The sequence below is a fragment of the Diospyros lotus genome, chromosome 10 (genome assembly GCF_014633365.1).
Source record: "Diospyros lotus cultivar Yz01 chromosome 10, ASM1463336v1, whole genome shotgun sequence".
Lineage (NCBI taxonomy): Eukaryota > Viridiplantae > Streptophyta > Magnoliopsida > Ericales > Ebenaceae > Diospyros > Diospyros lotus.
The window spans coordinates 1,452,235-1,479,682 of record NC_068347.1 but is presented as its reverse complement, the minus strand read 5'-3'; the positions used below and the strand labels follow the sequence as shown (position 1 = coordinate 1,479,682).

Sequence of the window (27,448 nt, the reverse complement as noted above, 5' to 3'; positions counted from 1 at the left end):
ATTTTTGGTTCCAAAATGATAACAAAAAATAATCTAAAATGGGATTGCTAGTCTGCTACGAAAAATGATCTAATTATTTTATATATATATTTTATTTATCTTGATTATTAATATAGTTGGGCGGAACCGCCAGCACCCCAAACCACATAAACTGCGATTTGGGTATTTTTCAAACCGCACCGGACCATGTCCCTGAAAAAATTGTGCCGTTCGGCGCGATCTGGTTTGGTGCGGACAGTTTCCGCGATCCACCGATTTTTTTGAACACCTCTACTAAACATCTTCTTCGATCAACAACAATAACTTGGGTAATAGAGAAAATAAAAATAATTAAATATAATATAGAAATAAGGTTAATTACTAACAAATACCAAACATTGTGGGTAGTATCAATTATACATCAAATATTCAAACTTATCAATTTTACATTTAAATTCTAATTTTGTATCAATCATATAACACTATCTAACATAATGATTACAATACGACCAATTTGGATTTTTTTAGGAATTAATATAAGAAAATAAACATAAAATTGTTAAACAATATTTCAATTTGTATTATTAAAAATCCAAACTAAAAATTAAAACCAAAAAAGGAAAAAATGAAAAATGAAACTTTTGTCAAATGGCCTCTTAAAATTTTCTTTTGTTAAGATAAAATTTTTTATTGCAATATTTATAAATTCGGGTTAACCCGGATTGGACCGGTCCCGGCCCAATACCAATAAAAGTGGCGGCCCAATTACCGGCTACTGCCGGTCTCCTTCCGACAACGCACCGTGGTAGAGCCCCACTGTTCCACTGCCGTCTTCTGTCCATTTTACACGCGCCGCAGCCCGGCGGGGTGAATTCAAAAGCCGAGCCGAACTGAACTTCCGCCGGCGGTCAAGATTTGTACGTGATGTAGACGCGCTGGCTTCAGAGCTTGAGATAGCGCGTCGTCTGAAAGAAGCATTACTGGTGAGGTGCTAAAGTACGCGGCTATAAATATCTAAGATATAGAGAGAGAGAGCGAGAGCGAGAGTGGACTAGGGAGAAGGGGGGAGGCGATTTGGTCGGGAGGCACAACAGGTATGGACTCAACTCTTTGCTTCCACAGTAAAGCATAAACCCTAGGTGCAAAGGCAAAACCCTAAATTCAGCGAAGTTTTAGTCGATTTGAACTTTCAATTTCGCAGAAAGATCTATTTATATGTATGTGTGTGCACAAACGTGTGGCTGTTTTGGGAACAGACTGAATTAGGGCTTGAGAAGTATATGTATGGCTTCGGGGACAATTCTGAGTGGAAATGGAGGGGGTGAAGGTTCGAAAGAGAAGCAGAGATGGGTCGAAAGCAAAGTGTACACGAGGAAGTCGTTCAAAGGGCTGAAACCCGAGAAGAACAGCAGTTTGGGGCAAGCACAAGCTCCAAGCCTAGCTTCCAAAGACGCCAATTCGGCTGGAAATGCTGGGAATGATTCCTTGAGAGTGAACAGTTCGCAGCTTCTTGCGGTGGGGAAACAGGGGTTTTCGAGGCAGGAGAACCGGGTGACGATTAATTTGGGGTCGGGTTCTAAGGAGGAGATGCGGGAGCTGAGGAGGAAGCTTGAGGGCGAGCTTGATTTGGTGCGGAATTGGATGAAGAAGATTGAGGGGAAAGGGGGGGAAGTGAATGGTGGTGAGAACCATGGAAGCTTGAAGCGGGTTGGTCCGGAGTTGGGGTCTGGGGGTCGGGCTCCATTGTCTAGGCCTTTGCACCAGCTGAGCATTTCGGTGATAGAGAACAGTCAGGGCATGAGCGATAATGTGGAGAAGGAGAAGAGGACACCGAAAGCCAACCAGTTTTATAGGAATTCAGAGTTTCTTCTTGCCAAGGACAAGATCCCACCCGCTGATAGTAACAAGAAATCGAAACAAAATGGAAAGAAGCAAGGGGGCAGTGAACTGGGACATGGATTTGGGTTAGGCATGTTTTCCAATCAAGTTTTCAAGAGTTGTAGTGCTTTGCTTGACAAGTTGATTAAGCACAAGTTTGGCTGGGTTTTCAGTGAACCTGTGGATCCGAAAGCTCTCTGTTTGCATGACTACTTTGACATTATTAAGCATCCAATGGACTTGGGAACTGTGAAATCTAGGCTGAACAAGAATTGGTACAAGTCTCCAAGGGAATTTGCAGAGGATGTAAGACTTACATTTAGCAATGCTATGACCTACAACCCAAAAGGGCAAGATGTTCACGTGATGGCTGAACAGTTATCAAAAATATTTGAGGAGAAATGGGCCATTATAGAGGCTGATTATATGCGAGAGTTGCAACTGGCAGTGAACTATGAAGTGGGGTTACCAACCCCAACCCCTACATCAAGAAAGCTTCCTTCACATCTACCACCTGCAGCGGATATGAGAAAAATTTTAGATAGGTCAGAATCAATGATAAACCCTGTCATTCATAGAACAAAATCCATGAATTCTGCACATTCTGGTCGGACCCCAGCCCCAAAGAAGCCAAAGGCTAAAGATCCATATAAGAGAGAAATGACATACGAGGAAAAGCAGAAGCTTAGCACAAACCTGCAGAATTTACCTTCTGATAAACTGGATAATATTGTCCAGATAATTAAGAAGCGAAATACATCACTGAGCCAAAATGATGACGAGATTGAAGTGGATATTGATAATGTTGATACTGAAACTCTTTGGGAGCTTGATAGGTTTGTAACAAACTACAAAAAGAGTTTGAGCAAAAACAAGAGGAAAGCTGAACTTGCCATTGAAGCCAGAGCACAAGCAGGACTAAATGTCCGGGAAGAGGTAAATCACTGGATACCACTCCAATCTTGAGTCATTTTAGTTGGAGCACCCACTTATTAATGCAAATTCCTTTTGCTGATTATGCAGAACCCAGCCGCTCCCATGTTCAAGGCGCCAAAAGAAACCAAACCAGGTAAATTTTCTGGAGAATAAAAATTGATGGTTTGATTCGTTGATACCTGTGTTCAACTACTAATGTGATTAATTTTTTTTTTTAAAGCAGGGGAAAAGAGTGTCTCCTCTCCATCTCTTGTTCAAGTGGAAAAAGAGGGGGATAATGCAAATAAATTAAGCAGCTCCAGCAGCTCTAGTAGTGATTCTGGATCCTCTTCAAGTGGTATAGTTATATATCTCTAAATTTAATAATGTAATTTTGCATTTGGGTTTCTTTGTTTGGTTTATTTTCAGTTTCTTCTCTCAGCTTGGGGATGGATGTAGTCTGTTATAATTTCTGTTTGTTTGAAGTCTAGATTTTCTTCTCTCATTGCTTTAAACTCTCTGCAGATTCTGATAGCGAAAGTTCCTCTGGCTATGGATCTGATGCGGGCCATTCACCTAGGTCTCCAGAATGAAATTCAGGTGGGATGGTAGCCTCATAGAATATGGGATTGATATAGCCTTTGCGTTGTTTTTTTTTTTTATTTATGCAATGCATGGTGAGCTGAGCTTCTTCTACTTTGTGTTATATTTGTTTTCATATTTGTAATTTAAGATAAGGTAAATATTATAGTTTGTGTTAGTGGAGAGGGTCTATTTCATAGTAAACCTAGGATAAGGTCAAATTTTTACTGATTTGATCCCCCTATTTTGCATTTGTTTAAGTTTGTCACTATCTTGTTCTTTCTTAATTTTGGTGTACCATCATTGGTAGTAGGCTTGTTGATGGAATTCTTTTTACTAATGGGGGTGGGCTTGCTGAAGTCAAAACGCTGTGTTTGGAGGATTATTCTTTTTTGGGTCATGTGGCACATATGGCAAGAGAGGAATTGTATAGTGTTTCCTTTTTTTTTGTGTGATAAGAGGATCTCCCCTCTCGTCAAAGTCTTTAGTTCATTTTATAGATGATCTCTATCTTAAAGTAGGCTTATAGGTACATAGGGTTCACCCCCTCCTTTTTTTTGCTTTTTTTTTTTTTTTATATAAAAGATACAATAAATTCACAGTAATAGACAACGTGAGGGGCTAACATCTTACAACAACAAACCACTAGTTATGGGGAAAGCTCATCAAACAAAGTCAAGAAAGAACTCCAAGCCAGTTCCCAAGAAGTTTGTCATGGGTCTACTCATCCTTCCTGCTAAAGCTTTTCAAGTGCAGGAGAAGAACTTTCAACAGCCAGAGAGTCATCATGCCTGTTTCTTGGCTCTTATTTGCTCCAATTGAGCACTTGTAATGGCTATTATTAGCATTCATAACTCCTTAGCTCCTCAAAAAGTTGACCTTAGGTTCTATGTTTTGCTGATTCCCCCTTGCAGTACAGGGGGTTTCTTTCCATTTTCATAAAAGATATATTATCCACTATGTTTGCCCCCCCAAGTATGAATCTTAGGTTTGCAACTGTTCAGTGTTTACAATCATGTAATGCTGCATTTAGAACCGGAGATTCTAAGGTTGAGTGGCATTGATATTCAATAATGGCTGTGACTGTATGCTAGGATCCTAGGGTTTGATAGGGAATTGGAAGAATCTGAGGGAAATATAACAGAAAGTTGGGGGGGGGGTTGATCAGGAGAAATGAGGGAGATATCAGAAGAACAGGGGAAGATATTTAGACAGAACAACAAAAGAGGGAGAGATTAGAGAAATGAGAGGGAAATCGAGAGAGAATTTCTAGAGGGAAATGACCGAATTCAATTGTCAATTCAAAACATAACATTCTTTGAGTGATATAGCTTATTTATAGGTTGTTTCAACCTATCTAACTGAAAGATACAACTATTCTCAGCAACCTAGAGTACAATATAGTAAATGCATGTAAACTAACTACCATTATAATGACAATTATAGCCTTGGGGATCTTTGGAGTCGTGACAATTTCCTCCTTCCTGAGAAAGTTCTTGTCCCCAAGAACTTACAGTGACTAGCCACTATGTGCTTCATCCAATCCCTGTCTTCTCTGTTTGATTTATCCTTATACTCTTTTTCCTTCCTTTCCTTCTCCTTTTCAACCTTTTCCTTCTTTCTCTTCTATTCCTTTTTGTTTTCTTGCCCTGCAAATATAAAATGTAGACCTGGACAATCTCCATTTCAAAGCTGTAGACTCTAGTAATTTCCTAAATCTTTGCTAAGACTAGCTCGACGACCAATATATCTCCAATCGTACCATTTCTAGTAATAGGAAGGGACTCAAACTTCTATGCTAGCTAAAATCTGATCTGATACTACAACTCACCAACTGGAATTTGAACAAACCAACCAACAAAGAACTCTTCCTCTTGAGCTGTTTTCCGCTTGTTGTCATACACCAACAATTCTTCTTCAACAAATGTCTTCTCCAATGGTGTCGCTAGTAATCTCCCTAGTGAATCAATAATTTTTTCCACTACATCTTGTTCCTTAGTCTCCTGTAAGTTAGAAAGCTGAGGATGGATCCCAGCCGATAAGATTGGATCTTCAGCAGATCTAGAAATTTCCTTTTCTTTGAATGCCTCCTCAATGGAGGACACTATTTTCATTCTTGTAAGGTTGAACACATTTTGTAGCCTCTGCACATTTGAATGATCCCTCGGTCATAGCTTGATCTGATACAACATCCGCTTCCTTCAAACCGGAGGTATTAGAAAGGATTCCATTAAGAGGTTTTGCAGTGGATTTTGAATAAAGTTCCACTGTTATACTAATCTGATACTTCTTAGAAAACATCACCAAAAATTCATCAAACTTCCTTTATAGGCCTTCCAATTTGCTGTTAGTTCTACCCATACTCCATAGTGTTCTTGATTCTATACAAAATGTTTTTGATTCTTCCCATAGTGTTCTCGATCCCTGTATCCATCTCCCCAATTTGATTTCTTTGAAAATTCTCCTCTGCTCACATGAATCAATTAGTCATCTAGATCTGAATTGCCTTCGCAAATCAACCTGCTTTGCTACAATCTTTCTGAGAATATGATTGGTTTTTGTTGTTGCCAAGAATCGATTGGAAATTGCTTGGATTGATACTCGATCAGCTCTGTTATGGCTTCCTGAGGATCTTCTACTCTCAACTTTCAAAGTCACTTGAATCCCATCACTGGAATCACTTCTATAAATCGCCTATCACAATTGTGATTAACTGGCTTTGCTTCGCCTTCAATTTCGAGCCGAGAATCTTCGGTGTAAGTATTGCCTCTGATCAACTGTAATTGATTGTTGATGATCGCACTCGTCGTTGTTCAACGATCGCTCAAGATTCGCTTTCGACTGCACCTTCTTTCTTGCTATTGCCTCAAATTCGTAGTTGAGGACCATTGGCTTTGATATAACTTCTTGAGAGTTCGCTTGGGTGTTGCTTCGCAGCCTAGATTGTCGGAATTGAGAAATTGGTAGCTTGAGAGTCGCCTCTAACTTTGCTCCCTAAATCATCTTTTGCGACTTGATACCTAAATTCAATTGCTAAGATTTTCGCCTTAGATTGTTGGAATCACAGCTGAGGATTGACTGGCTCTGATACCAAATTGTTAGGATCCTAGGGTTTACCTAGAGTTTTGATAGGGAATTGGAAGAATTCGAGGGAAATAGAACAGAAAGTAAGGGGGAAAATCAGGAGAAATGAGGGAGATATCAGAGAAATAGGAGAAGATATTCAGACAGAATAGCAAAAGAGGGAGAGATTAGAGAAATGAGGGGGAAATCGAAAGAGAATTTTTAGAGAGAAATGACTGAATTCAATTATTAATTCAAAGCATAACATTCTCTGAGTGATACAGCTTATTTATATGTTGTTCCAACCTATCTAATTGAAAGGTACAATTATTCTCAGCAACCTACAGTATAATATAGTAAATGCGTGTACACTAACTACTAGTATAATGACAATTCTAGCCTGGGGGATCCTTGGGGTCATGATACTGTAATGGTGGATCTTAACAATTATAGCCTTGGGGATCCTAGGGGTTGTGACATTGTAATTGTGGATCTCAACAAGAAGTGGGAGATTGATGGCTTGGGTTTCTAGTTTTACTGCTTTCACACATGGAGGGAGATTTGAAGAGCCCCTGTTATGATTCTTTTGAAGTTTGAAACTGTACTATTTAAATACCTTTCTATTTTTAAGGCGCTGGCATCTTGGAGATTATATTAGGAACTTTAAGCAGATAAATTGAAAATCTATCACGGTGATTTAACAAAGTTGGGAAGAAATTTTGGGCTGTATTAATTACTTAACTTCTAAGTTCTTGTTTATTGATATGTTTTTTCTTATAACATATAATTTCTTCAACTTAACTGTCCTCATATCTCCCTCCCTTTGTCTTCTGCTTCTTTCTTTATTTTCTTTTCCCCTTGGATGAGGCAGGGGAAGGGGGAAGATCGGGGAACTTGCACTTCATAAAAGGAATACCTCATAAAATGGAGGTAGATACTAGAGAATGAGCAGATGGCTGATTGTGTACATCTCTTAGGACTGGCATTAACAATCTGACATTCATGAAGGACATCCAAAAAAGGATTCAATATGCAAAAATTGAAGACTGTTGGCTCATATCTTGAGTAAAGATCTTGGGAGAGCTCAAAGTCGTTATGTCTTTTCAGGGGATTGGGTGCTATTCTGATTATTCTTGTTTTCTTGTGGTTAATTGAATTGATCCCTTTTTGAGTGGAAAGACCACAAAAGAAAAATAAAAAGACAAACTTGGTGGGAAATTCTTATACATGTTATGGAATATAATAGTCTTATAGAAGAAATTGCCAATTTCCATGGATAGAGATGATTGGGGAGCTAGAATTCATGTAATTGATCCCATGTAGTGAATTAAGGGTCGTGATGGTGAGATGATGAGTGGGAATGGTAGAAGAATCTTTCTTGTAAATACTGCCCGGTCAACTAGAATTTTATTCTTCTCTTCCTTCTTGGAGACAAATTTTTTCTTTGTCTCTATCCGCTGTCTTTCTTTCTAGAGATTTCCTCTCTCTTTGAAGAAAAATGATTTATTCTTTGATGATTCATTTTAAGTTAAAGATTCTAGGTTGAGTAAGCTAAATTGATTCTAGGTCACCTATCTGCTTTATCCACGACTATATTTTTGTAAGCTCATTATAAATTATGTCATGCCTAAAAGTTATCCACCTAGTTTTTCTTGGTCTTCCTCTACCCCTTTTACTATAAATTTCTTTAATTCCTTTTACCCATCTCACATGGGTATGTATTGATCTTCTTTTCACATGAATAAACCAAATTAGTTGTGTTTCGTGTGCCTTATCTTCAATAAGAGCCACTCTAACCTTATTATAGATAACTTCATTTTTAATTATATTCTTGCATGTCTACTTTATGATCCGTATTTCAGTTATATGCTCATATTTTGCACATGTTAGTGCTTTATTACCCAGCATTATATGCCATACAATAGAGTAGATCTTATGACAATCCAATAGAACTTTCCTTTTACCTTTATATTCACATAAAAGGTTAGAAGCAGTTCTCCATTTTAACCATTTTACCTTGATTCTATTTGTCACATCCTCACTAATATCATCTTTTTGAACATTTGATCTAAGATATTTGAACTGACCATTCTTTAAATGACTTGATCTTCAAGATATTTGTGTTGAACTTTTACTTATATTTCACATGTTTAGTTTTTGATTTGTCCTACTTAAAGGTTTTGGATTCTTAGCTGTCCCTACAAACCTTGAGCTTAGTATTTTCACATTCTTTTATCTCGTCCACCAAGACAAATGTCATCTGTAAATAATATACACGAAGCTGCCTCTTGCTGGATGTGCTTACTTCATCCATTGTTAAGAGGGAAGAGATAAGGATTCATGCATATCTTTAATATAATCCGATTGTAATTGAAAAAGTCTCAGTATGTTCTCCACAAGTGTTATCATATGTTTTTCTCTATGATGTATGTTCTTATTAACTTCTATACAAGTTACTCGAACACTCTTCTCTAAAACCCTCAATATAACTTTTTTTTGGGACTTAACCATAAGTTTTTTCTAAATATATAAACACTATTTGTTAATCTTTTTATCTTTAAATCCTTCCATCAGGTGCCTTAGAAAGTAGAGAAAAATGCTCTTGTACCCTTGAAGTTTGGCCTAAATGCAAGCAGTACCCCTGAGGTTCTAAAGATAGCAATGTTCTCCCTTGAAGTTATAAACCTTGTAGCATTTTCCTCCCTACTGTCATGTAACAGCTGTTAATAGATTTAAACTGCCAAAACCTCATCTCTTTCGCCCTCTCTCTTCCTCCCTGTCTTGACACACTTTTCCTTCCCCTTCCCCTTCTTCTCAGGCAAGGCTGCAGGTGGGACAACAATTTCTTCTTTCCCTCTTTCAAAGACTCACTGGTTCATGATGAACCTGGCAAATTGTGGTATTTTCTGGTTCAATCAAGATGGACCCTGCGATTTGCTGATGAGCTCAGCAATGGCTGGGTCCTAAATTGAACCTAGCAATTCACTCAGATCAATCAAGATGAACCCACAATGAATTACTGGGTTCCCATGAGCCCAAATTTGATGTTCACAGTGAGTTTTTGTCTTTTTTCTCTATCTCAATCAAATCTCTTAAAACAAATTTCACAATCAATTAGAGTCACCATCAATCACCATAGCCAACAAAACAATGAAGAAGATGTGCTGCTTGCAATCACTGCAGATTGAGAAGAGGAAGAAGGCCCATGTTTGGGCTGTGTCTCTTTGTGATTTCCTAATTTGTTGGGATTTTTATGGCCATATATTGATTTTTCTCTGCTAGTATATTATAGGTGTTCAATGAAGAATGCCAAAAATCAGTTTTCTTTGTCAGTGTTAGCTGGTCCCCTTTTCCGGCAATAGTTACTGGCCTTGAATCCTTTTTTCTTCACAGGTCCAGTGAACCAAATATAATATAGTTTTTATATATTTTTTAATTTTCATTGGATTCATCTAATATATTTTTTGTTATTAAAATATATTTTTAGAAAAATATATGTCTAGAATTAGGTTTTTTAAATATATTTTTGTTAAACAATAATTTATATTATCTTTTTTGTAATTTAAAAATATATTTTCTAATTATATTTTTAAATATACTTAAAAAATATGTTCAGCTTAAATTATATTTTAATATAATTTTATCAAATAAAATTTTTGTATATATTTAGAGAGAGAAAAAGGAAAGAGATAGAGAGGGAGAGGAGTGCAGAGAACTAGGGGTATAATGGTCAATTTGTACTAGTTTTTAACAGTAGGGGTAGTCTTTGCTATTTTCAAAACATCGGGGATACTTTTTGCAATTAAGAGAAACCTTGGGTGTTTATTGCAATTTACTCTTGAAAGTATATAGCAGTCTTTGACCTACCAAGATGAAACCAGAGTTTTTCAGAAACATTGGCTTCTTTTTTTAAGTTTTGTTCAATCACCTTCTCCCAAAGTTCCATATTGCTGCTCATTAGTTTGATCTTTTTCACAACTTTAAATATTTTATTTGTTCTTTTATGTCGGCACTTGTCGACTTTAACTATGAGATGGGACATGAATATATCAATTATCTTCATTCCCCCATCTCGTGCAACTTTTTCATATGAACATGGTGTCAGAACTTCATCTCATCATTCTCTCGCTATAGGGTTGTGTTAGGAAGGGCATTTGCCATAAAATTTTGATCCAGATTGTTCTTTTGCACAGATTTTGTATTGTCAATGTGACTTTTAGAAGTCAATTGACATTTTCAATATCATGCCAGCGACCCTAACTTGGTTAGGATAAAGGGCTGTTGATTCTGGTGATGATTTTCTTTTATGTAGGCATTACATTGATTTTTTTTTTTTTTTTTCCCTGTCAAACATCCTCTTTGCTTTAAAGGTTGCATTGAATAGTTTTTCTTTAACCATAAAATACCTTCTCACATTTATTTCCATGCTTCAGTCTGGATATTATCTAGTCACATCATTTTACTATTTTTCATCATTTTCCTAGCGTGCTTCACTTTTTCAAACAAATAGGTCTATAGAATATACAGCTCCTATTTTTTTTTTTTGGATTTCTACTATGTCCCAACAACATCATATTTATTTCCTTCATATTCATTGACTGGCTTCAAGAAATACTATTTCCATCTCTCATTGGTGCTTTTTTATTTACCAATACTTTTTGGTGTCCATCTTTTATGAAATTTACTTGGCTCAAAACCCTTATCTTTCTTTTCCTGCTTTAGGAACATTTGAAAGGTATCTCCAGTTAGGTAACAAAGATTGTCTTCTCAATGAAGTTAGGTAACAAAGCTGACTGAAGAAACCTGGCTAGTTAGTGACCACCAGAAAACTACTAGTGCTTGATCTTATTCTGTAGCTTTTGAAGTTCTCATTGTTCGAAGCAATTCTTCTTGTAATGTCCATGTGTTGAATGTGAAGTTTTTTCTTTTGTGGTTATTGCATTTTACCATGTCTTTGCTAGCTCTGGTCTGTGCTCAACAAGTGCAGAAAAGAAAGGTTCCCTGGATACAACATGACATGACATGACTTGATGTGGCAATTTTAATAAATTAGTAAAAGACTGTTGTGCAAAGTACAGAATCGCACGCACACACTAATACCACTAAAGTCTTTAAACCCAACAATAGAGATAGAATCGGTATTGGAAATAGACACAAACAACAAACACACAAAAAATTGAAAGTAAAGGACACGAGAGATTTTACCGTGGTTCACCCAAATGGGCTACGTCCATGTTGAGCTCTGGTGAGAAGAGCTCACTGCACTATACGAGAAATAGAAATTACACCCTCAAAGGAAGCTCACAAAAAACACTCTGTACAGTATTGATTTGATAACCAAAATCGCCCAAAATCACTAATACAGATTAGGGCATAAACTATCAAACTAGAAAGAAAAGCATACATACAAAGCCATGTATAGAGCTTTACAAACCATAAACGAGTGAAGCCACAAGGCTACCTCAAACGAAAGAACTCCCGAAGAACCTACCTTCTTTATCTCTTTTCTCTCTCTGATCCTCGGCCTTACCTTTTCCTTACTGTCAATGGCGGAATGGGGTATATTGTTTGTCGCTTCAAATCCTGATGGCGAGATAAATAGCTACATTGGACGGATGAGATAAGGCATCATAAAGAAAGATGGAAGGCTGAGATCAATTTGTGCAACACGATATTTCTCAGCACGGAAGGATTAATTAGGCGCCATTTGGGATGCATGGATGGTTGCCACGTGGCCATCCATTGGGCGCCAAAAGACAGCTCGTTAAAACCGAGACTATGATCTCTCAAGAATCACTCAAGAATGTCACCGAATTCAAACCAACATTGAATACTGAAAGTAGGAAATAAAAACAAAATTAAAAATAGAGAAAGCCAAACCAAATTGCAGCACACAAGATATACCCTGGTTCATGCCATTTACATGGCACTACATCCAGCAATCCAAGAAGCAACCAATCCACTAGAAACGAATAAGAAACCAGAACAAGAATACCCCTCTTTCACTCCACCTTACCTCTCAAATACAATACTCTAATGAAGACAACAAGAACTAGTATCGCATAGCTCTTACTCTCGCCTCTCACTAAATCCGAACACAAGGAATGAAAGATATGAAAGTTTGATGATCATGGCTAACCCCCGCACCCTTCTATTTATAGACTAGATGGGCGGAACTCCCTAAGGGAAAAAAACATACTTATAAAAGTCAAATCTACCATTAATAAAACAATTAGTTACATTTATGTCCTATTAACTAACTGCTGCCAAGACATCTTTATTTCTTCCTGATTTCTTCAATAAATCCATCATTCAATTACTTTAGGCAAAACAGTAACACAGCCCGAGGTTGCCTACGCGACCCTCCAACTCCTGCATGAAACGACATCGCTTTGATGCTTCACATATAACAACAAAGACAATAAGGGACACAACAATGATTGAATATATACTTTTGAATGTACATGTGTACTAACAATTTCTTTAATTTGTTATTACAAATAAATATGTATTTTATCTAATGGTGGAAAAGTTATTTTCCACATATTGTGCATTTGCATTGGAAAAGAAGTGTGAACAAAGAATGTTAATCTCTATTCGCAGAAGTATATTCATAAACAATTAGACTTTTGTCTTAGAATTCTTGAAGCAAAAAGATCTAAAAGAAGCAGAAGTTAGAGGTAGCAATCAAGATTTCCTTATAAAATTTCTGTTTGAATTAGGATTGTTGGATAGGATAAGATCAAGGATTGCAAAATCCTAGAAAATTAAATGAAAATATGTAGTAGTTATATATGAAATTTTTTCATTGTCGTTATGTGTCAATAAATTTGTTAGAACTAGATGCATAATGAACCTGAATTATGTAAATAGAAAGGGACCAAAGATATTGTGAGACTATAAATAACAAAATATATTGTACAATAAACATAAAAAATAACAGTTTTTTGTTTCAATAAAAAGGAAATAGTGGGGAAAAAGAGCTTTGTAGCAGGGTATATTTCACTCCATAGTAAAACAAAAGGGGAAAACATTTTATTTTTAAAAAGTTGAATTTGAAAAACAAAAAAGGAGTGACCAACGAGAGCAATAGAAGTAAAAGTGATTTACAGTATGACTTGGTAGAAACCATAAATAAAATGAGGGTGGAAAGAGAGACGAAGAAAGAATTTGAAAAACTTACCAGGAAGAAAGCCATGTATTAGAAAAATGATACTTAAAAGGTGTCTAGTATATTCAAGACAGGAATGGATAAACTTGAATTGATCGCACTTTCTTTAAACTTTGGTCCTTTGTCTTGGACATCCTCTAAACTTCAAATTCGCCCACCAGTCCCTAAACTTTCTTAAATTAGCCATGATACCCCCTAAACTTTGGCCGTTTGAGGGGTTTCATGCCTAATTTTGGAAAGTTGAGGGATCGATTGGGCAAATTTGAAGTTCAGAGGGTGTCTGGGCCAAAGGGCCAATGTTTAGGGGGTGTATGGTTAACTTGCCCTATAATTTATTCTCTCACTTTATTTGAACCTATTAAGAAACTGGTATTTAGTCCACAAACATAAAAATGACAGGAAGTCTGCAGGTTAGGCAAAACAAAGTTTAGAAAGGGCATTTGGTTGTATGCAGGTAGGGAATTCCCACACTTACCGGATTGGTTATAAGGAAATGGATTGTGAGATCCAACTGGGGATTTTGATAGTTATAATATACATTTTGTTTTCTATGCAAGTTAAGCTATACTCTTCTGGTCTCATGATGAGATGTCTTCTTCAAATGATTGAAGAGTGACTGGTTCTAAATAAATTGAAATTAAATACGGGAAACTTTTAATAGAGTATCTAACAGATGTGTAGGATTGTTCAATCTAGAGTTATGACACCTATTGGAAGTGCTCCTGAATGCTATAGGATTAATTAGGGAAGGAAAAGGAAAAACTGACCGTGCAGTATTGTAATTCAAACTTTCAAAAGGAAATTGATCAAATAAAAAAGGGTGTAGGATAAGAATTGATGTTCCTCTCCCTCTTCAGCAAGAGCGCAAATTTAGTCAAGGTCCTTAGACTCCTCAATCTTGGCACAGGATACATGAATTTCTTCCCCTCTTCTTCCCTTCTTCTCCCTTTTCATGAAGAGGAGGGATCAGGTCACTTTTTACATCTATATAGTTGCTTTACAAATTACTTGTGCACCAAAGCCATACCCCATGTCATAAATTTACGTTATATCCTCCTATATATGACATTTGGCCCTTGCAGTTTTGTGGCTTGTGGCATTGACACATGATTGCTTGATATTTCAGTTTTTAAATTTTTGCGGCAGCAGTATATGCCAGCTTCAAATGCTGTATTGTATTATTTTAGACTAGACAACAGAATGGTTTTTGATAGTTTTGCTTTGTACTATATGATATCACTCCTGCCTTGAATTCATCAAGAGTATCATTTTATTGCTAATGTCTACTAGCACGATAATAATTAAAGTATCATGGATGCCTAGTTGGCATGATTAATTGTCAATCTAATTGGTATTCCCTATAGGTTTTGGTGGAGTCCCCACCATAAACTGTTACCTGCATCTCTATTTACTAAGATATTTGGAGAACGTGGAGTAGGCCCCACTGTGTTTCCTAATCTCTATTTATGAACATTTTTGGAATACTTGTAGAGTATGTAGTTTAACTTTTTTTCCCTGGTGATGGGAATGGTGAACCTGGTGAACTGTTGCTATAACTTGGTGTGAAATCCAAAAGTACAGTTATTCAAACATATTTAAGTTCTCAAATCAAATCTAAAAAGATTGTGTTATTTCATAGAAACTTATTAAATTTCCACTTTACATTAAACTGTGTCATGATCCAAGAACATAGTAGTAATTAGATAATAGATGGATTTCCTTTTAGTTGTATGGTAGTTGTAGTGGTTTGTACCTAAAGGACAAATGCCTCCAATTGTATTGATTTGAATATTTGGCTGCCTTATTGCCGCCAAACCTTAGCTACCAGATCAGTATATAAGGTTGATCCAATCTCATTCAAGGCATAGAATAATATTTTGAATGAAATCTGATTTCTATCTCTCCCTAATCTCCCTCTCTTTCTCTCGGTTCTCCTTAATCTCCCTCTCTGTTTCTATTCTTCCCTAATTCCCGCCCATTTCTTCTGATCTATCTCCCCCAATTCCTTCCAATTACCTTTTAAAACTGTCATGAACCTTAAGTCCATGACAATTGGTATCAGAGCAATAAATCCTTGGTTGTGATTTCAATTTATTCTAGGTTGTGACCTTGGCAATACTTATTTGAAACACGAAGGTGGAGCAGACTAGCAGATTTCTGATCGTTGATTCCATTGCGATCACATTCAAAGTAGTTCCTTAGCCTTTGGTTCCTTCTGCTTGTGCAATTCCAACTTCCGGTGAGTTTCAACACTTGAGATAGAGAAGCAACCGGGCGATTTCCGGTTGAATCTCAGAATTCCGACACACGAGGAGGTGACTGTGACTGTCGTCTCGAAATTGAAGGAGAAGCGGGGGGATTGGCTCTTGGCCAAGACTCTGGTAATTTTGTTCGGAATTGAAGGCGAGCAAGCCGGGCGGTTCCAATTGATTTCTGGCGAAATTCCTTAGCTGTGACAGAAACAATGGACTTTGGCTGCTGTAGGCTCGATTCAAAAAGACGACCTCAGAGTAGTTTGTGATCCAGGGCGGCGACTTTAGAAGTAGGTCTCGCGAATCCAATTCCTGGTTTCAAGCGAGTATACATTGGTTGATAGGTGAAGTAGATCTAGGCGAGCTAGGCTAATTTTTGGCAGTCCGTGTTCGAATTGTGCAATCGAAACAGGAAGTGTTGTTGCAGTCGAACAAGGAAGGCGAAGCATAATCGATCGACCAACATTTCTAATCCAATTCCGAAGGAATCAATGATTAATTGTGTATCAATCCAGGCAATTTTCGATTGATTCTTGGCAGCAACAGAAGCCCATCATATTGTCAAAAAGAGTGCAACGAAATTGATTGATTTGCAGAGGGAATTCAGATCTAGGTGATTTAGGTGAGTAGAGGAGATTGAATTGTTGATTTTCAGGAGATCTGACCAGAGCAAGGTCCTTGGCTGATGGCACTCGGATGAAGCAAATGGAGTTGCAGTTATAACAAGTCATGACTACGGTGATTGACATACATGTTTGGATGGGAACTTTGGAGGCATTGGTGGAATCTGTGGTGGAAAGGAGGATAGGAGGAGCAATGGAACAATAGCGCAAGGAGAGTCAGGATCAGCACAATCTGTTGTGTGAACAACAACAATTCATCATGATGTTCACTAGCCAAAATCCACTAAGGCTCTCTCCTGAATTTCCTCCTAGAGAGAGGTCAAAACCAGTCGTTCACGGGTATGGAATGGCCCATCGATTTGAGGGATTGTCTGAATTTGATGTGGACCCACCATTGGTGGGAGAAAATACTTCAGAAAGGAGGCGGGGAGCTTTGACTATCACTAATCAGCTTGGTTTCCCCACTCCGAAACTAGAGATTCCATTGTTTGATGGCCAGAACCCAAGATGGTGGATGAGGCGTTGTGAACGAATGTTTAGCGTGCATAATGTGCCCGAACAACAGAAGGTCACTTTGGCGACTGCCTACCTCAATGATGCTGGAGATGCCTGGTTTTAGGGATGGAGTCGTAAAGGAAGGCTGCCAGTGGGCAGAATTTGTGGAGGACCTGTGTGTGTGTTTTGGAGATTGGAATATGATGGACGTTGTGAAAAAATTCAACAAATTGAGGCAGGGGGGACGGTACAGTTGTATCAGCTTAAGTTTGAGGAACTTAAATCACTCATGTTGATCCTTAATCCCCATCGAATGGAAGGGTACTTCGTCTCAAGCTTCATCAGCGGCTTGAGTGAAGAATTGAGATCTACAGTCAAGATGCTTCAGCCACAGTCTATCAAACATGCTGCAAAAAGTGTGCGATTACAGGAAATGATTGTGGAAGCCCTTGTGAAGAAACACCAGCCCCAAACCGAAATTCATCTTGCAAACAGTTCTCAGCTAGAGGAAAATCCAGATCATAGGGTTTATACTAACCCTAATTCAGTTAAGTCTCTTCTGATGGAACAAAGGAGTCAAGCAAGTAGGTGCTATCGGTGTGGAGAATAGTTTAGCCTAGGTCATAGGTGCAAGGAACTGTTACTATATATAGAAGGGTTGGAGGATGGAAAAGAAGGAAAGAAGTGCAAGTCAAGGTGGGGTGAAGAAACGGGACCGATTGCAGCAAGTTCTTGGGGACAATAACTCTTTCTTGAGGGGGGGGGGGGGGGATTGTCATGACCCAAGGACATAGTAGTAATTAGATAATAAACGAATTTTCTTTTAGTTGTATTGAGGAATTTCCTTTTAGTTGTATGGTAGTTGTAGTGGTTTGTACCTAAAGGACAAATGCCTCCAACTGTACTGATTTGAATATTTGGCAGCTCTATTGGCGCCAAACCTTAACTACCAGATTAGTATATAAGGCTGATTCAATCTAATTAAAGGCATAGAAGAATATTTTGAATGAAATCTGATTTCTCTCTCTCTCAATTTCCCTCTCTTTTCTCTCGGTTCTCCCTAATCTCCCTCTCTGCTTTTGTTCTTCCCTAATTCCCTCCCATTTCTTCTGATCTAACTCTCCCTATTCCTTCCAATTACCTTTTAAAACCTGTCATGCACCTTAGGTCTATGAGAAAACAATTATGAGAGAAAAATTTAAGAGATTAGTCTCTTAGTGTGTTATTTGTAATAGATACAACGGGCCTAATAACCTACGGGTTTAGCCTAATTACACATAGTTATAACAAATAAATAAATAAAAACACATACAACAATATGCAATATGTCTAATTATACTAATAATTCTAATACTTCCCCTCAAGTTGGAGCTGATATCTACCAAGCTTGTTACAGATATATTCTATCCGAGAACCGTTTAGAGACTTGGTGAAGATATTGGCAAGTTGATAACTAGAGTTAACAAATTCTGTAACAATAATACCTTCAACCATCTTTTCTTTAATAAAGTGATCGTCGATTTCAATATGCTTAGTCTGCTCATGGAATACTGGGTTGGAAGCAATGTGCAAGGTAGTCTGATTATCACAAACAAGCTTCATAGGGGACACTTCACAAAATTTGAGTTCCTTCAAGAGTTGCTTAAGCCAGATGAGCTCACAAATTGCATTAGCCATAGCCCAATACTCTGCCTCTGCACTGGATCTAGCTACTACATTATGTTTCTTACTTTTCCAAGAAACCAGATTTTCTCCCACACGAACACAATATCCAGAGGTTGATCGATGATCAGAAGCCAGCTCAATCTGCATTTGCGTAACAACAAATATCTGTGCCCCTTATTCTCATAGAGTAGCCCTTTACCCGGTGCTCGTTTGATATATCTTAGAATTTGGATAACATCCCAGTGATTGTGGTATTAATCGGTTTGCTAATCACCATATCAGTTTCTTCTAAGATGTTAAGTGCATACTTCTTCTGAGAGATTGAGCAACTTCAATACCCAAGAAATATCGGAGTTTGCCTAGGTATTTAGTCTGAAAGTGCTGATAGAGATGTTCCTTCAGATTTTGTATACCAACTTGATCATTTCCTGTGATAATAATGTCATCTACATAAACAACGAGATATATACATAAAGAAGAAGAATATTGATAGAAAATTGAATGAGCAACTTCACTTCGAGTGAGACCAAAGGCTTGAACCACAGTGCTGAACCTGTCGAACCATGCTTGTGGAGATTGTTTCAGGCCATAGAGAGACTTCTTGAGTTTTCAGACTACATTGGACTGCCCCTGAGCAACAAAACCAGGTGGTTGCTTCATATAAACCTCCTCTTGCAAATCATTGTGAAGAAAGGCATTCTTAATGTCCAATTGATAGAACAGCCAATGACACGTGGCAGTTATAGAGAGAAATAGGTGAACAGAGGTCATTTTAGCAACTGGAGAGAAGGTATCACTGTAATCCAGCTCATAGATCTGTGTAAAGCCTTTGGCAACCAAACGGGCTTTAAGACGTTCCACCAGTCCGTCGGGGCTCACTTCAGGAGTGAATACCCATCGACCACCAACGGGAGTCTTTCTTGGTGGCAAAGGCACCAAATCCCAAGTGCCAGTAAAATGCAAAGCACCCATCTCATCCAACATAGCCTGGCGCCAACTAGGATGTGACATGGCTTCACCTGTGGTTTTAGGAATAGAAATAGAAGAAATGTTCGAAACAAAAGCACTATAAGCAGGTGACAAATGGTCATAACAAAAAAAATTATAAAGAGGATGTGGATTGTGAGTAGATCGTGTACCTTTACAGAGTGCAATAGGAAGGTTGTCGGGCTGAGGATCCACGACAGGAGTGACCACGGACGAAGAGAGTGAGTCAAGAGAGTCGCAGTCAAGAGGAATGCCGGTGCCGGGAGCAGGATGAGGACGACGGTAATAAGTAAGAAGTGGAGGAGTTGGGGAGTGTGGACCGGAAGATGGAAGTGAAGGGTCCACTGAGGAGGAGATAGATGGATCTGATAAGGGCAACGAAAGAGAAGGAATAGGCAATACCTAGTCAAGACGCTATGAATCAGGCCGAACAACCGAGAAGGACTGTTGTTCAAAGAATGTGATATCAGCAGACATAAGATAGCGGTTCAACTCAGGAAAGTAACACTTATAGCCTTTCTGCAATCGGGAGTAACTGAGGAAAATACACTTGAGGGATTTGGCAGCAAGTTTATCCTGTCCCGGTGAAAAGGAATGCACAAAACAGATACATCCAAATACACGAAGGGGAATAGAATAAAGGGGCTGGGAGGGGAACAAAAGAGCGTGAGGAATGTTGTCCTTTAACACTGAAGATGGCATGCGATTGATCAGATAACATGTAGTAGGAACAACATTTCCCTAGAATTTGGTGGGAAGATTGGCATGTAAAAGTAGTGTTCGTGCAGTTTTAATGAGATGACGATTTTTACGCTCGGCAACACCATTTTATTGAGGTGTATAAGGACAATAAAATTGATGCAGAATGCCATGAGTAGCCATAAAAGTAGTAAATTGAGAAGAAAAGTACTCAGGGGCATTATCACTACGTAAAACATGTATAAAAACTCTAAACTGTGTTTTTATTTCAGCAGTGAATGTCTGAAAGACAGAAAACAACTCAGATCGACTTTTCGTGAAAAAACAACTAAGTGCAACGAGAAAAGTCATCAATGAAAGTAACAAAATATGAGAAATCAAGAGTAGAATTTATACGACTGGGCCCCCATACATCAGTGCACAAGATAAAACGGAGCCTCAGTCCTATTATTGACACGACTGGAAAAAGAACTACGTGCGTGTTTACCATGCTGACATGACTCACAATAAAAAATAGACAACGATGACAAACTAGGAACTAATTTCTTCAATTTGGAGAGTCTGGGATGACCAAGACGAGAGTGGAGAAGATTTGGGGAAGCGTCACTCGTGCAAGCCATCAGCACAACAAGATGATAGTGACCCTGTGACTCACGCCCGACACCAATCGTCCGCCCCGTACCCTGGTCCTGTACACAAATAGAGGTAGGAGTGAAAGTGACTGAGTAGTTAAGGGTTTTAGTAAGTTGACTAACTGAAATCAAATTGAAAGGACTGTTAGGGACATATAAAACCGAATTTAAAAATAAAGACGAAGTGGGTGTGGTTTGGCATATCCCTTTAACTGCAGTTTTGGTGCCATCAACTAGGGTAACTGTAGGCAAGGTATCAGAATAAGTAAGTGAAGAGAAAAGAAGTTCATTACCACATATATGATCAGTGACGCTATAATCTATAATCCAAAGACCAAGAGATAGGCTTTTAGCAACGCAAGCAACAAGATTACCGGGATGAGATTGCTGGGTGGCTTGAAACTTCAAAAAGACATCATACTTAATTGCAGACATAGGTATCAACAGTGAACCCGGTACATATTGGATAGAACTAGGATCACTCTGGAATGCATGAGCTGCACTGGTAGATGATGTATGCAGAGCAACGGGATGACCATGTTTCTTCCAACACCTGTCCTCAAGATGACCCAGTTTCTTACAAAAGGTACACTGTGGACGTGTTTGATTATTATTACGGCCTCTATTTTCTCCTGAGTGAGAAACTTGAGACACAAGGGCTGAGGATTCGGCTGGAGGAACAACATGAGAATAAGAGGACATACCATGTGCATCGGTCATGTTCAGCAACCTTTTAAAAGAGTCCTTCATGGTAGGATTAGTGGAGCTAGTCAAGATTTGATGCCTGATGGCGTCAAATTTTGATTTTAGATCGGAAAGAGCAATAACCATAAAAAACTTCTCTTTGAGCAACTTGTTCGGTCTTGGTCGTAATAATGGGAAGAAGAGCATCAAATTCTTGCATGAGAGCCCGAACCTGTCCCAAATAAGATTCCATGGACAACTCTTGCTTTAGATTCTTGATATTAGAGACCACAGTATACAAACGTTGGATGTCATTCGTATAACATTCTTCAGTTTCCTTCCATACGTCAACACAAGTTTCAAATGCCCGAAAAAGCTGCATGATGGATGGATCAATGGACTGCCATAGGAAACTTCATAACCGAGCATCAACTTGTTCCTATCTAGCCCGATTGGCTTCCGGCACACTTTCAGCCTTTGTGGTAAGATGATCGGCTTGGGCTTGCCCTTTGAACCACATTTTGATAAAGGCTGCCCATGAGAGATAATTGACAAATTCTATCAACTTGACAGTGGTGATATTGGCTATTCTAAGATTGGAGACAGTAAAAGACTGAGAGGCAGCAGGGGTAACAGGTGCGGTTGCGGGAGTAGCACCAACAGAAATTGCGTCATTGAGGTTAAACATAGCGAGGATTTGACACCGGGAATAAGCCTAGGGCAGGGAGACGAGCTGATCTGGAGAAGCCGAGAGAAAACGGCTGGCGGACGTGCCTTCAAGCGTCGACGCGTGGGGGTGGGCCGCTACGCGTGGGAGCTCCAGCGGCTGCGATTTTTCGGTGGCAACTCGGTGTGAAGGCGATAAACCATAGGGTGGGGTCGGTTCCAGCAAACGACGGCTGGACAGTGATGTTCCGACATGAACAGTGACGAATAGAAAGAAAACTAGGGTTTTTAGGCTGTTGGAAAAAGATACACAACGGTGGCTAGGGTTTTTCTTATCGATGGCTCTGATACCATGTGAGAAAACAATTATGAGAGAAAAACCTAAGAGATTAGTCTCTTAGTGTGTTATTTATAATAGACACAACGGACCTAATAACTTACGAGTTTAGCCTAATTACACATAGTTATAATAAATAAATAAATAAATAAAAACACATACAACAATATGCAATATATCTAATTATACTAATAATTCTAATAAGGTCCTTGACAAACTGCTCCAATATTATGGGCTTTGAGATTAAACCTTGTCGTAAGATAAGGAAAAGGAAGAATGAGAGAGAGCATTGTATTAACAATTTTATTTATCAGCGTCTTTCCCACCAGCAATTTCTTCTATGATGTGCATATAAATGGTTGGGCTGACTTGGTCTAGAAGAACGGTTCTCTGAATATTATATGGTAGTACAAATATTATGTAGGATTGGTCCTGGGATTCTTTTTCGATCGATTGTAAGATTAGATTGAAGACATAAGGTCCTACCCAAAGAAGAACTAAGTCCAGCAATTTTGTACTGTGTGGTAAATACTTAAATGTATATGAAGGGTAACATGGTCCTACCAAAAGAGGAATGTAAGTCCAGCATTTTTGTATGATGTGTTAAGTACTTCAATATACATGAAGGATAGCCCATGCTACACAAAAAAAGAAGTAAAATGTATGAAAAGACATTAAGTTTTGATCCATGAAAAACTAAAAAAACAAGAAGCATAAGTAACATATCAATTCTTAATCCCTCTAGGTGGGGTCTGCTAGAACAATAACAAAAGATAGACAGAAGAAAAAGAAGAGATGTTCCTGCAGCGGCTGCAAGAATACAAATCCTCAAATTATTTGTATTTTCTCAGTTTGGATAACGACAATTGGACCCCAACCCCAAAACTGAATGAGTAAGTAGCAAAATGTCCGCATTTTAGCTAAAAATGTGGTTGAAATAGATGTCGTTGGATTGCAATCCTGTAGAACCATGATCTATTGTGGTTTTGATAAACATGTCTAGAAGGAATCCTTGGATATTTAGCACACAACCACACGAACATGAGGGAGGGAGACCTTTTTAACTCTTTAACTAATAATAATTGCTTCCTAGTGTCATGGGCTAAGTTATATTCTATGCAGTGCCCCCAGCTCGGAGCTGCAATGGGAGAGTCCAATCTAACTCTCTTGGGGGACAAGCTAAAACAAAAAGCATCCCAAAGGCTTATACCTACATCATAATAGATATATCAACAAACCAGCAGGAACAATGGGGACCATCCTCAACACTAGACTGGACCTGAGCACTGAGGAGTCATAGTCCATGACATTCTCCCCCACCTAAATCTGCAACACCCCATTGCATGACAAACACCTTGCCTACTGGACCTCTACGGGGTAGAGGCAGAGCCTCATAAGGGATAGGGGGCCCTTTTTTAGATTTTTCATTTACCCCCTTATAGCTTTGAAGATTTTTTCATTTGCCTTCCATCTTTTAATATTTTTTCGTATACCCCCATCTTTCAAGATTTTTTCATTTACACTATGGTTTTTTACCTGCATGAAATTTAGAATTTATTCATAGTTTCTATAAAGATGATCCTCCTAATATGTTATACTAAGGGAAAAGATAAGTGTAATAGTTTTGTAAAAATAAAGAGGTTCATATACTTTCTATTTTATTCTTATTCAAGCATTACATTTGATTGCGCCTGTAAAAAAAAAAAAATTATATATATATAATTATATTAACTCTTTGGCCCTTGTGATAATACTTCTTGTGCTCTGCCCCTACCATGGAGGTTGAAGTACTTGGCATGTCAATGTCCTCTAGCTCTTCCTGTCATCCCCTATGCATTTTGGTCCTTTGGAGATGCACATGCACATGCTTGTCAATGCCTAAAACCAAGAATGCTCCACTTAGCTGTGAGTTGGCTTTAATACCATTTGTCATGGGCTGAGTGGAACCCCCTGCGTGACAAAAGGGAAGGGTTAGTCTAACTCTCTTGGGGTGACAAGCTAAACATTACGAATAAGGCATTTCAAATGTCATGTATTTGCAACCACAATTGATATATTAACAAACCTACAGGAACAATGAAGACCACCCTCAACGTTTGGCTGTCCCTAAGCATTGGGGAGTTCACTAGCTTAGCAACTACACCATACATAACCCTAATATAGCAAGCATTTGGACTCCAAAATTCATGCCAAACTTGGAAACAAAGTCCATGCTATTTGTGGATAATAGGCCTTTGGGAAACTACCTTAGAATTGGAAAAAATAAAATAAAATAAAAGTCCTCATTTTAGCCGAAAATGTGGTTGTGGTAGATGTTAGATCAGAATTCTATAGAAGCATGATCTGTGTGATCTAGATTGATTCTATGACAATGGATTATATGATAATTGTATTTTCTCAATTTGGACAATGGGCCTTTGGGCCACAACCCAAGCATTGAAAAATAAATAGTAAAAAGCGCACATTTTATCCCAAAATGTGGCTGAGAGAAGGATCATGTAGGGTTTGAATCCTATAGAAGTTGATTTTGTGTGACCTAGATCTACAACAACAATTACATGCCTTTATCTACATGTCTGGAAGGAAAATATCCTTGAATGTTTGTAGCACACAACCACACCGACAAATGCATGTGAGAGAGAGAGAGAGAGAGAGAGAGAGCAACTAGGGTTCAACCTCTTCCGCATGTGAGCTCACACACAAGGCACAACTTTTTGTGTGCTTACCCAGTGTGTGGTTTTTGGGCTATTACTTGTATTTGATAAATTTACGTAGTGCACACCCAAAGGGTAATGGTTATGAATTCTCATCAATAGAAAAATATTTTTTATTCAGAGGGTGTGGGCAACAACAATCTCAAGCCTTAATGGCTTAATCCCACTAGACAGCTCTATGAGGTATCAACACTCCCAAATAATTGTGTGTGGATATCCAACATTTACTCAACACACAAATTGAGAAAACCTGCAGAAATGTAAGGCAGATGTCTGTATTTTAATCTTATTGATGATAACTCCTATCAATTACTTGCAGGGAACTTTAAAGTACATGCTAGACATGCTGGCATGTTGAATGGTGATGACTTAGTTGAGTTTGTTAGAAAGTTGGAAAGTTAAGATGCCTACTATAGTATTTGATTTTGATTTATGTTTTTATAATCGTTATTATGTGTTATATTTCTATATTTTACTTTTGAATTTATGTATTTTTAACATTTAGTTGAATTAGGAATGTATTCTGTGTGTTTTGTGGATATTATTTTTATTGTCATTGCTGATAAAAATATAACATTTTTTTGTCTTATCATATTGTATCTGTATCCTCATTAATTTTTAGATTCCTGTGTCTCCCGATCCATCTCCTTATTTGTGCTGCTTTGGAAGCCTAATAACCTAACCAAGCTATATCAAATAAACTAGGCTTTTTAATTCCTTTTATTTTTGTAGAAAACCAATGAATCACGTTTTGTGTGTAAATCGAATTACTTTTCAGTGCATCGACCATGTGATGAACTACGTTAATTATTTTCTCCTTTACCAATATTTGTTGATTGACTTTCTGCCAGGATTGCTGACCCAGTATCACTGAACTAATTGCTGAGATTTTTGTTTTCTTGACAGATCCTGCTGATTAAGTGATGATGACATGTTTTCATCATGTATGCAAAGTTTTAAGATGGTGACGTTGCATTTCTGAGTCAGTGGTAAAATATCTAACCCTCCCCACTGTTAGTCCTCCGCAGTTGGCTGTATTCATGGTCACGGGCAGTTGGATGTATTCACGGTCACAGGTTTGTGTAATAATGGTGTAGTTGGTGATGACTGGGTACATAGGTTTAGTTGTGACACATCTGTAAATTGCTAACAATTGCTACTCAGTTATTAATGTTTTTGTGCCTGGTGAGTCGGAGCATATTCTTTGATGTTGCAAACACTCTTGTAACTGTAGTATCTGAAGTCTCAACTGTTGATACCATTATGTTCGCTAGGTCTCAGTAGACTAGTTGGGTAGTATGCATTTTCATGTATATGATTGTTAGCTGAATATGTAGAAATGAGCAAACAGGATGGTTATGTAGTATATGTACTTTTGTCCTTTGCAACATCAATTCATCATGATAGAGTTCCGCAGAAACTGGCTTTTATCTTCTCTTGGTAATCCTGGTGTCCTTTCTTGTAATAAACTTATTTTGATAAGTTTTGGTAGATTATTCTACCATAATATTTTCATTTTTATAAGCCATCCAAAAAAGAGGACTTTGATAAAAAAGAAAAGAGGGAGAGGGAGGGAGAAGATTCTAGATCAGTTTCTCTTAAATTTCCTTCCATCTAATTGTATTTTTGTTTATTGGCTGTCAAGTTCCTCTTTCCTGGTGTTTTCAATTGCTTGCTTCCTCTTTCAAAGTTCCTCTTCTTGTTGCTTCTGTCAAGATTCTTTATCTGTTTTTATTTTTTAGATAATTAGGTGGTATTTTCTGTGTTTCAGTTTTGAATTTTGAGTATCTGTTTTGAAGTTTTTAAAAACGTATTTTTTCTATCATTTTGAAAAATTATTTCTCAAAATAAAAAATTAGAAAACGTGTAATTTTGAAAAATTATTTTTATAATATTTATTAATAAATTTGATTCAAAATAAATTATAAATATTTATTAATAAATTATAAATTTAATTCAAACACTTTAAATTATAATACAAAAAATAACTAATAACAGAATAAAAATAAAATTAAATCTTTAAAAATACCAGACTTTAAACATTAAAATTTAATAGTAGACTTTAAACATCTATTAATAAATGTCTAAAATTACAAAATAACGTAA

The 27,448-nt window shown here is 37.7% G+C and overlaps 1 protein-coding gene across 2 annotated transcripts; it reads left to right on the top strand.

Annotated features, from left to right (window-relative positions):
- Positions 1-875: 875 nt before the first annotated feature.
- On the top strand, positions 876-26,775 carry LOC127811470 (transcription factor GTE4). 2 transcript variants are annotated; one of them, XM_052351371.1, is made up of 5 exons: positions 876-2,793; positions 2,881-2,926; positions 3,014-3,130; positions 3,298-3,372; positions 26,249-26,775. In XM_052351371.1, the coding sequence occupies exons 1-4, from the start codon at positions 1,264-1,266 to the stop codon at positions 3,363-3,365; spliced, it is 1,761 nt and encodes a 586-aa protein (XP_052207331.1). In that variant the 5' UTR covers positions 876-1,263; the 3' UTR covers positions 3,366-3,372; positions 26,249-26,775. The 2 variants fall into 2 exon arrangements, with proteins under 2 accessions (XP_052207331.1, XP_052207332.1); XM_052351372.1 differs by having other exon boundaries at positions 880-2,793; positions 3,017-3,130.
- Positions 26,776-27,448: the final 673 nt, after the last annotated feature.

What these genes read in the sequence shown, in the direction of transcription:
- LOC127811470 (XM_052351371.1), top strand. Translation starts at nt 1,264, where the DNA reads ATGGCTTCGGGGACAATTCTGAGTGGAAATGGAGGGGGTGAAGGTTCG. An exon ending in GCCAAAAGAAACCAAACCAG is followed by an intron (nt 2,927 to 3,013) that starts GTAAATTTTCTG and finishes TTTTTTTTAAAG; the next exon opens with CAGGGGAAAAGAGTGTCTCC. An exon ending in TTCTGGATCCTCTTCAAGTG is followed by an intron (nt 3,131 to 3,297) that starts GTATAGTTATAT and finishes AACTCTCTGCAG; the next exon opens with ATTCTGATAGCGAAAGTTCC.